A 13784-nucleotide genomic window follows, 5' to 3' on the forward strand; every position below is an offset into this window, starting at 1 on the left:
CCAGGAGGCGCTCGGTGAGTGGGGGGTACTGTCATGTTTGTCATTTATTGTCATGTCTTGTCCCTGTGCTCCCCATGCTATTCGTTTCCCTCTGCTGGTCTTGTTTGGTTCTATCCCTCTCTCTCCCCCTCCCTCTCTCACTCTCTCGCTCTCTCTTCTCTCTGTCGTTCCGTTCCTGCTCCCAGCTGTTCCTATTCCCCTAATCATCATTTAGTCTTCCCACACCTGTTCCCGATCCTTTCCCCTGATTAGAGTCCCTATTTATTCCTTTGTGATCCGTTCCTGTTCCGTCGGTTCCTTGTATTGTATTCACCATGCTGTGATTGCGTTTCGCCCTGTCCTGTCGTGTTTTTGCCGTGATTGTGTATCACCCTGTCCTGTCGTGTTTTGTGCCTTCATCAGATGCTGCGTGTGAGCAGGTGTCTCAGTCGACTACGGCCTGCGCCTACCCGAAGCGACCTGCAGTCTGTGGCCGCTTCTCCAGTTGTTTTCCCCTCTACAAATCTAGAGGATTTCTGTTATTCCGTTTTGGACTTTAATAAACTCTGTTTCTGTTAAGTCGCGTTTGGGTCCTCTTTCACCTGCATGACAAAGTGTCGCATACATAAGTGTCAACCCACATTTATTCAAATATTTTTTGCCCTGCCAAGAAGTTTCCTTTCGTTTCTTAAATCCTTTGTTATATTCTGCATTTTTTTAAATAACTTGTAGAAAATACACTTTATGACTCTGTCATGAAGCATTATGACATCCTGTGTCACTTTATTTGGACTAAGAAAATGCACTTTATGACACTGTCAAGAAGCATTATGACCATCATTAAATAAGCCAGATAGGCCTATCACCTACACACCCTCTTTTTGACTGAAATATGGGCGTCTTGTCCTGCTGCTGAAATCTGCTCCTGCATTCATCCCAGTCATCGGCAACAGAGCATTAAGGTACAGTAGGTGCATGTCTGACATCAATGTGTGCGCAATTGCAATTACTTTCGGAGTACGACAGTAAAAGACAAACAAAACTTCAGAACGGGAAGCAATAGAAATAGCACTCATAGAACAGCTCTAACCCTTCTTAGACTTGCTTTCAATGATAATGACAGATCTATACTGGGCAAAAATATAAATGCAACATGTAAAGTGTTGGTCCCATGTTTCATAAGCTGAAATAAACGATCCCAGAAATGTTCCATACGCACAAAAAGCTTATTTCTCTAATTTTGTGCACAAATATGTTTACATCCCTGTTATTTCTACTTGGCCAAGATTATCCATCCACCTGACAGGTGTGATATATCAAGAAGCTGATTAAATAGCGTGATAATAAAAGGCCTCTCTAAAATATACTGTTTTGTCACACAACACAATGCCACAGATGTTTTGAGGGAGTGTGCAATTGTCATGCTGACTGCAGAAATGTACATCAGAGCTGTTGCAAAGGAATTACATGTTAATTTCTCTACCATAAATTGCCTCAAACATAGTTTTAGAGAATTTGGCAGTACGTCCAATGGGCCACACAACCGTAGACCATGTCAGTTCCGGCTTCACCTAAGGGATTGTCTAAGACCAGCCACCTGGTCAGCTGATGAAACTGTGGGTTTACACAAACTTTCAGAAACCGTCTCAGGGAAGGTAATCTGCATGCTTGTCCTCACCAGCGTCTTGACCTGACTGAAGTTTAGCGTCGTAACCAACTTCAATGAGCACTGGCACGCTGGAGAAGTGTGCTCTTCACGGATTAATCCCAGTTTCAACTGTACCGGCAGATGTGGCGTCATGCAGGCGAGGGGTTTGCTGATGTCAATGCTGTGAACAGAGTGCCCCATGGTGGCGGTGGAGTTATGGCAGGCAGAGCATCCTTCGATGTCGGCTCTTCCTATCATTGTGAAGCAGAATTCACCAAGCGTTGGATTGTTCACCCACTAATAGGGAACGTGAGCTGTGTTTAGACCGTCGTGAGACAGGTTAGTTTTACCCACCCGATGATGTGTTGTTGCAAGCTACGGACAACGAACACAATTGCATTTTATCGATGGCAATTTGAATGCACAGAGAAACCGTGTCGAGATCCTGAGTCTCATTGTCGTGCCATTCATCCGCCGCCATCTGTACACATTTCCTGGAAGCTAAAAATGCCCCAGTCCTTCCATGGCCTGCATACTCACCAGACATGTCGACCATTGAGCATATTTTGGGATGCTCTGGATTGACGTGTACGACAGCGTGTTCCAGTTCCTGCCAATATCCAGCAACTTTGCATAGCCATTGAAGAGAAGTGGGACAACATTTCAAGGGACACAATCGACAGCCTGATCAACTCTATTGTGAAGTAGATGTCGCGCTGCATGAGCCAAATGGTGGTCACACCAGATACTGACTGGTTTTCTCATCTACGCCCCTACTTTATTTTTTAAGTATCTGTGACCATCTGATGCATATGTTTATTTCCAGTAATGTGAAATCCATAGATTAGGGCCTAATAAATATATTTCAATTGACCTTTTTACATGTACTAAGTAATTTAGCGTATTAGTATTTTTGTTCAGTGAATTTTTTTTAAATATATTTTTTTATTTCACCTTTATTTAACCAGGTAGGCTAGTTGAGAACAGGTTCTCATTTGCAACTGCGACCTGGCCAAGATCAAGCATAGCAGTGTGAACAGACAACACAGTTACACATGGAGTAAACAATTAACAAGTCAATAACACAGAGAAAAAAGGGGAGTCTATATACAATGTGTGCAAAAGGCATGAGGAGGTAGGCAAATAATTACAATATTGCAGATTAACACTGGAGTGATAAATGATCAGATGATCATGTACAGGTAGAGATATTGGTGTGCAAAAGAGCAGAAAAGTAAATAAATAAAAACTGTGGGGATGAGGTAGGTGAAAATGGGTGTGCTGTTTACCAATAGATTATCTACAGCTGCAGCGATCGGTTAGCTGCTCAGCTAGCTGATGTTTGAAGTTGGTGAGGGAGATAAAAGTCTCCAACTTCAGCGATTTTTATTTTTTAATTTTTAATTTTATTTTATTTTTATTTTTTTATATATTTTTTTGCAATTCGTTCCAGTCACAGGCAGCAGAGACCTGGAACGAAAGGCGGCCGAATGAGGTGTTGGCTTTAGGGATGATCAATGAGATACACCTGCTGGAGCGCGTGCTACGGATGGGTGTTGCCATCGTGACCAGTGAGCTGAGATAAGGCGGAGCTTTGCCTAGCATGGCCTTGTAGATGACCTGGAGCCAGTGGGTCTGGCGACGAATATGTAGCGAGGGCCAGCCGACTAGAGCATACAAGTCGCAGTGGTGGGTAGTATAAGGTGCTTTAGTGACCAAACGGATGGCACTGTGATAAACTGCATCCAGTTTGCTGAGTAGAGTGTTGGAATCAATTTTGTAGATGACGTCGCCGAAGTCTAGGATCGGTAGGATAGTCAGTTTTACTAGGGTAAGCTTGGCAGCGTGAGTGAAGGAGGCTTTGTTGCGGAATAGAAAGCCGATTCTTCTTGATTTGATTTTCGATTGGAGATGTTTGATATGGGTCTGGAAGGAGAGTTTGCAGTCTAGCCAGACACCTAGGTACTTATAGGTGTCCACATATTCAAGGTCGGAACCATCCAGTGTGGTGATGCTAGTCGGGCATGCGGGTGCAGGCAGCGATCGGTTGAAAAGCATGCATTTGGTTTTACTAGCATTTAAGAGCAGTTGGAGGCCACGGAAGGAGTGTTGTATGGCATTGAAGCTCGATTGGAGGTTAGATAGCACAGTGTCCAATGACGGGCCGACAGTGTATACAATGGTGTCGTCTGCGTAGAGGTGGATCAGGGAATCGCCCGCAGCAAGAGCAACATCATTGATATATACAGAGAAAATAGTCGGGCCGAGAATTGAACCCTGTGGCACCCCCATAGAGACTGCCAGAGGACCAGACAACATGCCCTCCGATTTGACACACTGAACTCTGTCTGCAAAGTAATTGGTGAACCAGGCAAGGCAGTCATCCGAAAAACCGAGGCTACTGAGTCTGCCGATAAGAATATGGTGATTGACAGAGTCGAAAGCCTTGGCAAGGTCGATGAAGACGGCTGCACAGTACTGTCTTTTATCGATGGCGGTTATGATGTCGTTTAGTACCTTGAGTGTGGCTGAGGTGCACCCGTGACCGGCTCGGAAACCAGATTGCATAGCGGAGAAGGTACGGTGGGATTCGAGATGGTCAGTGACCTGTTTGTTGACTTGGCTTTCGAAGACCTTAGATAGGCAGGGCAGGATGGATATAGGTCTGTAACAGTTTAGGTCCAGGGTGTCTCACCCTTTGAAGAGGGGGATGACTGCGGCAGCTTTCCAATCCTTGGGGATCTCAGACGATATGCAAGAGGTTGAACAGGCTGGTAATAGGGGTTGCGACAATGACGGCGGATAGTTTCAGAAATAGAGGGTCCAGATTGTCAAGCCCAGCTGATTTATACGGGTCCAGGTTTTGCAGCTCTTTCAGAACATCTGCTATCTGGATTTGGGTAAAGGAGAACCTGGAGAGGCTTGGATGAGGAGCTGCGGGGGGGGCGGAGCTGTTGGCCGAGGTAGGAGTAGCCAGGCGGAAGGCATGGCCAGCCGTTGAGAAATGCTTGTTGAAGTTACCGATAATCATGGATTTGTCGGTGGTGACAGTGTTCCCTAGCCTCAGTGCAGTGGGCAGCTGGGAGGAGGTGCTCTTGTTCTCCATGGACTTCACAGTGTCCCAGAACTTTTTGGAGTTGGAGCTACAGGATGCAAACTTCTGCCTGAAGAAGCTGGCCTTAGCTTTCCTGACTGACTGCGTGTATTGGTTCCTGACTTCCCTGAACAGTTGCATATCGCGGGGACTGTTCGATGCTATTGCAGTCCGCCACAGGATGTTTTTGTGCTGGTCGAGGGCAGTCAGGTCTGGGGTGAACCAAGGGCTGTATCTGTTCTTTGTTCTGCATTTTTTGAACGGAGCATGCTTATCTAAAATGGTGAGGAAGTTACTCTTAAAGAACGACCAGGCATCCTCAACTGACTGGGTGAGGTCAATGTCCTTCCAGGATACCCGGGCCAGGTCGATTAGAAAGGCCTGCTCACAGAAGTGTTTTAGGGAGCGTTTGACAGTGATGAGGGGTGGTCGTTTGACTGCGGCACCGTAGCGGATACAGGCAATGAGGCAGTGGTCGCTGAGATCCTGGTTGAAGACAGCGGAGGTGTATTTGGAGGGCCAGTTGGTCAGGATGACGTCTATGAGGGTGCCCTTGCTTACAGAGTTAGGGTTGTACGTGGTGGGTTCCTTGATGATTTGTGTGAGATTGAGGGCATCTAGCTTAGACTGTAGGACTGCCGGGGTGTTAAGCATATCCCAGTTTAGGTCACCTAACAGAACAAACTCTGAAGCTAGATAGGGGGCAATCAATTCACAAATGGTGTCCAGGGCACAGCTGGGAGCAGAGGGGGGTCGGTAGCAGGCGGCAACAGTGAGACTTATTTCTGGAGAGAGTAATTTTCAGAATTAGTAGTTCGAACTGTTTGGGTATAGACCTGGAAAGTATGACATTACTTTGCAGGCTATCTCTGCAGTAGACTGCAACTCCTCCCCCTTTAGCAGTTCTATCTTGACGGAAGATGTCACACACTTCTATGTGAATTTGGTTGTCGCCCAAAAAGTTATATTGCAGCTTTAATGTTATTTAGCTAGCGAATGCAGCTATCTCGTTTCACTTGCTCAAACAGAAAGGGATGCTATGTTAGCTAGCTACCTATGACTATCCAACACTGGAACTCTTCCAAGTCGAGGTAAGCTTTTGGTTTTATTAATTTATAGCAACCCGGGCTCGCCAGTGTAACTTGCTGTACACTATACTGCATGATTGTAGCGGGTTTACTAACACGTTAGTTCTAGTAGCTACAGTTAAAGTCGGAAGTTTACATACACCTTAGCTAAATACATTTAAACTCAGTTTCACAAATCCCTTTTTATAATCCCAGTAAAAATTCCCTGTTTTAGGTCAGTTAGGATCACCCCTTTATTTTTAGAATGTGAAATGTCAGAATAATTGTAGAGAATGATTTATTTCAGCTTTTATTTATTTCTTCACATTCCCAGTGGGTCAGAAGTTTACATACACACTCAATTAGTATTTGGTAGCATTGCCTTTAAATGGTTTAATTTGGGTCAAACGTTTCGGGTAGCCTTCCACAAGCTTGAGTGAATTTTGGCCCATTCTTCATGACAGAGCTGGTGTAACTCATTCAGGTTTGTAGGCCTCCTTTCTCGCACACGCTTTTTCAGTTCTGCCCACAAATCTTCTATGGGATTGAGGTCAGGGCTTTGTGATGGCTACTCCAATACCTTGACTTTGTTGTCCTTAAGCCATTTTCCCACAACTTTGGAAGTATGCTTGGGGTCATTGTTCATTTGGAAGACCCATTTGCGACCAAGCTTTAACTTCCAGACTGATGTCTTGAGATATTGCCTCAATATATCCACGTCATTTTCCTCCTCATGATGCCATCTATTTTGTGAAGTGCATTGCTAAAGGGGGAGGAGTTGCAGTCTACTGCAGAGATAGCCTGCAAAGTAATGTCATACTTTCCAGGTCTATACCCTCTTGCAGCAAAGCACCCCCACAACATGATGTGCCCACCCCAGTGCTTCACGGTTGGGGTGGTGTTCTTTGGCTTTTTTCTTCCAAACATAATGATGGCCATTATGGCCAAACAGTTATATTTTTGTTTCATCAGACCAGAGGACAGTTCTCCAAAAAGTACAATCTCTGTCCCCATGTGCAGTTGCAAACCGTAGTCTGGCTTTTTTTATGGCGGTTTTGGAGCAGTGGCTTCTTCCTTGCTGAGAGGCCTTTTCAGGTTATGTCAATATAGGACTCGTTTTTACTGTGGATATAGATACTTTTGCACCTGTTTCCTCCAGTATCTTCACAAGGTCCTTTGCTGTTGTTCTTGGATTGATTTGCAATTTTCACACCAAAGTACGTTCATATCTCTAGAAGACAGAACGCGTCTCCTTCCTGAGTGGTATGACAGCTGCGTGGTTCCATGGTGTTTATACTTGCGAAATAGCTCCCGAGGATGAACCAGTCTTGTGGAGGTCTACAATTTGTTTTCTGAGGTGTTGGCTGATTTCTTTTTGATTTTCCCAGGCCTTGAAATAAATCCACAGGTACACCTCCAATTGACTCAAATTATGTCAATCAGAAGCTTCTAAAGCCATAACATATTTTTCTGGAATTTTCCAAGCTGTTTAAAGGCACAGTCAATTTAGTGTATGTAAACTTCTGGCCCACTGAAAAATGAGTTTTAATGACTCCAACCTAAGTATATGTAAACTTCTGACTTAAACTGTATATTTACTATGATGTTAGCTAATATGGTGAACTATTTAGCGGTTTGGCTTGGATTATTATGATTTTTTTTGCCTGGTCACAGACTAGCGAATAGATGTGAGAAGGAATTATACGACGAGCAAAGTGATCATACTGTTTGTATGTGGCAGCTATTAAAGTAGACTATTAGGGGTGTATTCATTCTGCTAATTCTTTTGAAAAACATTTCTTAAAATGAAGCAAACGGAACGAAACGGGGATAAACACAACTGAATTTTCATCTGTTTGGACTAATGATTACACCCTAGATTAGCTAAATGCAGGTGAGTTTGTGCAAGGCATTATTGAATATGTCGCTGTATGTCACCTTGATCACTAAAAGATTTTCTCTTTTGTTGTAAACTTTCATTTGTAAGCTAGGTTGTAGCAACCTCATGATGGGTATAGGGAAAATTCAAGTATCATGTAGAAACCTAAACCTATCGCTGTATGAATGGAATATGAACCAGTCATCCAATATGCTGTAATAGAAATAAGGCCAGGTAAAAACATACTGTATATTTTTTTTAAATGTTAGGGCCTTAGCTTAGGTGTTAGAAAGGCCCAAAAAATGGTCAGACTCCAGCCACCCAAGCCACAGACTGTTCTTTCTGCTACCGCATGGCAAGCAATACCAATGCACCAAGTCTGGAACCAACAGCACCCTGAACCGTTTCTACCCCCAAGCCATAAGACTTCTAAACAAGACTGCTAAATACCTAAACAAATGGCTCCCTGGACTACCTGCATTGACTTTTTTTTTTTTTTTTGCATTAACTCTCTTTTGCACTTTATTATATTCCAGACATTACAATGAGTCCATCCCCCTATAGTTCTCCCCACCAGCCTCTACTGACTCACACATACTCACACTGACACCCAAACACATACACTACCGTTCAGAAGTTTGGGGTCACTTAGAAATGTCCTTGTTTTTTAAAGAAAAGCAAAAAATGTTTGCCCATTTTTAAAATAACATCAAATTGATCAGAAATACACTGTTAATGTTGTAAATGACGATAAATTCTGGCCTTTTGCACATTAACCCTCAATGGCAAGCATGCATGCATGCATGCATGCATACATACATACATACATACATACATACATACATACATACATACATACATACATACATACATACATACATACATACATACATACATACATACATACATACATACATACATACATACATACATACATACCATGTCTCAAGGCTTAAAAATCCGTCTTTAACCTGTCTCCTCCCTTTCATCTGTACTGTTTGAAGTAGATTTAAACAAGTGGCATCAATAAGGGATCATAGCTTTCATCTGGTCAGTCTGGAATGGAAAGATTAAGTGTTCCTAATGTTTTGTACACTCAGTGTATGTTATTCATGTTATTTTTATTCGTTATTCACTGTGTTTATTCCTTGTGTGGCTATATTTTTATCAAAAAAATATAACTCTGCATTGTTGGATATGGACCTGCAAGAAATCATGTCACTGTTAGTCTACACCTGTTGTCTACGAAGCATGTGACATATACAATTTTATAAGAATTGAGCTCTGAAAGGCGTTGCACCCAAAATGTGCTTCATTGAGATGGATGCAACAGTTTTATCCCTTCATATCGATGCATCTGCCCATTTGAAAGTCTTCGTAATCCTCTTGTTCTGTGGCATTTTGCTAAGCCAAGTGATGGAACTGCAGGGATAGGAGAGGTCATGTTTGTAAAAAAGCATTGGGTCAAAGGGGAAGGTATGTCAGGCTGTGATGAGGCTAGCGTGATCCACTGCTCTGCTACTCAGATTGACTCACTGGAGGTTGGAACTTGCAACTGGTTGTCAGTGTGACTGCCACAGAATACCACTCACTCTCCTTGAAAATCACCAGAATTTGATCTCTCAGCAGGAAATTAAAACTTGTAGTCTATTCAAGGTTTCTAAAGTTTGTAATTTCTACTTTAAAATGTCAGACTTGATTACCTCATACGAAAAATGTATCAACCACTAAAATTAAAAATATATATATAATTCACATTTCCTGCTGTAGTAAACTGGCTAAAATTAAGTTCCTGCACAGTGGCTTCAGAGAGTATTCACACCCCTTGACTTATTCCACATTTTGTTTTACAGCCTGAATTTAACATTTATTACATTTAGTAAAAAATAAAATAAATACAAAATTACATTAATTAAAAATGAAAAGCAGAAATGTCTTGAGTCAACTATTTAACCCCTTTGTTAGGGCAAGCCTAAATAAGTTCAGGAGTAAAAATGTGCTTAACAAGTCACATTTATTTTAACCTTTTAAAAGGCAAGTCAGTTAAGAACAAATTCTTATTTACAATGACGGCGTATCCCTGCCAAACCCAGGCGACGCTGGGCCAATTGTCCACCACCCTATGGGACTCCCTATCACGGCCGGATGTAATACAGCCAATACATAATAAATTGCTTGGATTGACGCTGTGTGAGATAATAGCGTTTAACATGATATTTGAATAACTACCTCATCTCTGTTCCCCACACATACAATTATCTGTAAGGTCCCTCAGTTGATCAGTGAATTTCAAACACACATTTAACCTCAAAGACCATGGAGATTTTCCAATGCCTCACAAATAAGGGCACCTATTTAGTAGATACAAAAATAAATAATTAATAGCAGACATTGAATATCCCTTTGAGCATGAGGATGTTATCAATTACACTTTGGATGGGGTATCAATACACCTAGTCACTACAAAGACACAGGCGTCTTTCCTAACTCCGTTGCCGTAGAGGAAGATAGCTGTATAACAGTATTGCTTCCATTTCTCTCCTCGCCCCTACCTGGGCACAAACCTATTGCTCCACAAAAGCAGCAGCCCTTGCAGAGCAAGGGAAACAACTACTTCAATGTCTCAGAGTGAGTGACGTCACCGATTGAAATGTTACTAGCGCGCACCCCGCTAACTAGCCAGCCATTTCACACCAGTTACTCACCCTCCTTTTCCGCAGAAACCAGTGATCTGGGTCAACAGCATCAATGTAACAGTTTTGCTTCCCTTGGCTTGGCAACTACTTCAAGGTCTCAGCAAGTGACGTCACCGATTTGAAACTCTACTAGCGCGCACCTCACTTACTAGCTAGCCATTTCACACTGGTTTTCAACCGCTCAAGGATTTCACCATGAGGCCAATGGTGACTTTGAAACAGTTACAGCGTTTTAATGGCTGTGATGGGAGAACTGAGGATGCATCAACAACATTGTAGTTACTCCACAATGCTAACCTAATTGACAATGACAAGAAGCCTGGACATAATACAAATATTCCAAAACGTGTCCTATTTGCAACAAGGCACTAAAGAAATAGTGCAAAAGAATTGGCAAAGCAATTAACTTTTTGTCCTGAATACAAAGTGTTATGTTTGGTGCAAATCCAATATAGCACATTACGGAGTTCCACTCTCCATATTTTCAAGCATAGTGGTGGTTGCATCATGTTATGCATATGCTTGTAATCTTTAAGTTTTTCAGGATAAAAAAGAATTGGAATGGAGCTAAAAAGCTGGTTGTCTGCTTTCCACCAAACACTGGAAGATTAATTAATCTTTCAGCAGGACAATAACCTAAAACACAAGGCCAAACCTACACTGGAGTTGCTTACCAAGAAGACGGTGAACATTACGTAGTGGCCAAATTAGTTTTGAATTAAATCTATGACAAAATCTGAAAAATGGTTGTCTATCACCAACCAATGTGACAGAGCTTGAATCATTTTGAAAAGGATCATGGGCAAATGTTGCACAATCCAGGTGTGGGAAGTTCTTAGACATAAAGACACAGCTGTAATCACTGCCAAAGGTGCCTCTACAAAGTATTGACTCAGGGGTGTGAATACTTATGAGATATTTCTGTATGTTATTTCTAATACATTTGCGAAACACAATCTACAAACATGTTTTCACTTTGTCATTATGGGGTATTGTGTGTGTGTGTAGATGGTTGAGGGGGATGTATTTATCCATATAAATTTAATTCAGGCTGTAACACAATATGTGGAATAAGTAAATGGGTGTGAATTCTTTCTGAAGGCAAAGTTGGCTTATTTAAACCAAAGACTCATTGCAGAAGGTACACAATAAAAATAACACTTTTTTTTTTTTACCCAATATTCATATTAAATCACAACATTTATTATGGGTCCTGAAGAAACACTGTAGCAGATAAATTCCTATTACTGAAAGATTTCCCAGTGTATTGTGTATGCAAAAATTGGATGGATTTGATTGAGTGTTCTTTTAAACAAACAAATTACAACAGCTCTTAGAAACTTCACCCTGTCCAAACCAATACAAATCAACCTATTTGAGTGACACTGTAAAGTGTGACCTCTGTTGTGAAGAGATGTCTCTTTCTAGTTTCCACTTTGTCCCTGAAGAATGTGTAATCCCTCTTTGACAATGTAAGCCTATTTGCCTCACTGTAAATCTTACCACTTGGGTGTTCTCATGTAATGAAAGTTTTTTTCCCAATGCCTTTTCCCGTAATCTCTCCCCAGGATTGTTGAAATCTACAGCCGTCGACTGCAAGGTATTTCCAGACATATAACAATCAATTTATACTTTCGAGAGTTGATGGACAATAAAGTGAACTAGAGTTTTTATTCTGTCTCAAAGACAATATTTGTGTTTTTTTTAGGACTTGTCATTCGTGTATTCTTACACTGTAAATACCACAGTAACAATTTATTAATTGCATTCAAATTCAAATCGTGCATTATTTTTATTCCCACATTGTCCTTTTTCAAGATGGTCAGTTGGTTGACAGCCTGGTAAGTGTTGTTACTTAGAACAAACGGTAACCTGCCATGAACCTGCCATGTCATGGTCGATCATGTCAGATATCGTGTTTGACTTTGCTCTCTCACTTGGACCGTGTTTATCTGTCTGTTCTCTTTCAGTTCAAGAGCGGTTGACCAAACAAATTGCTGTGGCGATCACTGAAGCTCTGCAGCCTGCCGGGGTGGGCGTCGTCATTGAGGCAACGTATGTCTCTTTCTCTCTTTTCCCTCACCACTGATATTAAAAGCCCCATACATTAAAGATGCACTATGGAAAAATGTGGCTTGTTAGAACAAATCCTTAGTTTTAGGAAAACAAATATGCCCTTTCTCTTCCCAATGAGGTAGTTTCTGGGCAATATCTGTCCAGTCAAGTGTATCCACAGAGGCAAAAGTACCTTATTGCCAATGCAATAATGTCAGTCAAAACACAAACACACATAATTGAAACCAAATATATTGTGCAAGGTCATATCTGGACAATCTTCAATGCGTCACTAACAGGACATTTCTCATACACCCTCATCTAATAACTACAGCTAAAAGAAAAAGTATTTTAACACTTTGAAATTACCTGGATTTCTGCATAAATTGGTTATCAAATTTGATCGGATCTAAGTCACAACAATAGACCAACAGTGTGCTTAAACTAATAACACACACATTATTGTATTTCATTCAGTGTAGGTTGGAAAAAGTATGTGAAACCCTAGGCTAATAACTTCTCCAAAAGCTAATTGGAGTCAGGAGTCAACTAACCTTATTTCCCTCACCAACTTTAAACATCAACTATCTGAGCAGCTAACCGATCGCTGCAGCTGTACATAGTCCATCTGTAAATAGCCCACCTAATCTATCTACCTCATCCCCATACTGTTTTTATTTTATCTACTTTTATGCTCTTTTGCACACCAGTATCTCTACTTGCCCATCATCATCTGCTCATTTATCACTCCAGTTTCAATCTGCTAAATTGTAACTATTCGCTCCTATGGCCTATTATTGCCTACCTCCTCATGCCTTTTGCACACACTGTATATAGACTTTATTTTTTCTACTGTGTCATTGATTTGTTTGTGTTATTGGCTTGTTTATTGCTTACTCCATGTGTAACTCTGTGTTGTTGTCTGTGTCACACTGCTTTGCTTTCTTGGCCAGGTCACAGTTGCAAATGAGAACTTGTTCAACTAGCCTACCTGGTTGAATAAAGGTGGAAAAAAAGAAAAGAGAAACCTGGAGTCCAATCAATGAGATGAGATTGGAGATGTTGGTTAAAGCTGCTTTGCCCTATAGAAAACACTCACAACATTTGAGTTTGCTATTCACAGGAAGCATTGCCTGATGTGAACCATGCCTTGAACAAAAGAGATCACAGAAGACCTAAGATTTAGTATTGTTGACTTGCATAAAGCTAGAAAGCGTTACAAAAGTATCTCTAAAAGCCTTGATGTTCATCCGTCCACGGTAAGACAAATTATCTAAAAATTGAGAAAGTTCAGCACTGTTGCTACTCTCCCTAGGAGTAGCCGTTCTCTGTGGACAGATTAAACTAAAGTTGCATTGTTTGGAAG

At 41.5% G+C, this 13784-nt stretch overlaps 2 protein-coding genes across 3 annotated transcripts in view; one reads left to right on the forward strand and one right to left on the reverse strand.

Annotated features, from left to right (window-relative positions):
* LOC124001552 (GTP cyclohydrolase 1-like) overlaps positions 1-13784 on the forward strand; it is a 36209-nt gene that overhangs the window by 21187 nt on the left and 1238 nt on the right. Inside the window, exons 4-5 of the mRNA XM_046308438.1 lie at positions 11932-11963; positions 12334-12418. Of these exons, the coding sequence (XP_046164394.1) occupies positions 11932-11963; positions 12334-12418 (117 nt within the window). The remainder of the gene's footprint in view (positions 1-11931; positions 11964-12333; positions 12419-13784) is intronic.
* Positions 1-13784, reverse strand: part of LOC124001550 (protein Smaug homolog 1-like) — a 136620-nt gene that overhangs the window by 19313 nt on the left and 103523 nt on the right. The gene's annotated exons all lie outside the window — the stretch shown is intronic.

This window comes from Oncorhynchus gorbuscha, linkage group LG17 (assembly GCF_021184085.1).
Source record: "Oncorhynchus gorbuscha isolate QuinsamMale2020 ecotype Even-year linkage group LG17, OgorEven_v1.0, whole genome shotgun sequence".
NCBI lineage: Eukaryota > Metazoa > Chordata > Actinopteri > Salmoniformes > Salmonidae > Oncorhynchus > Oncorhynchus gorbuscha.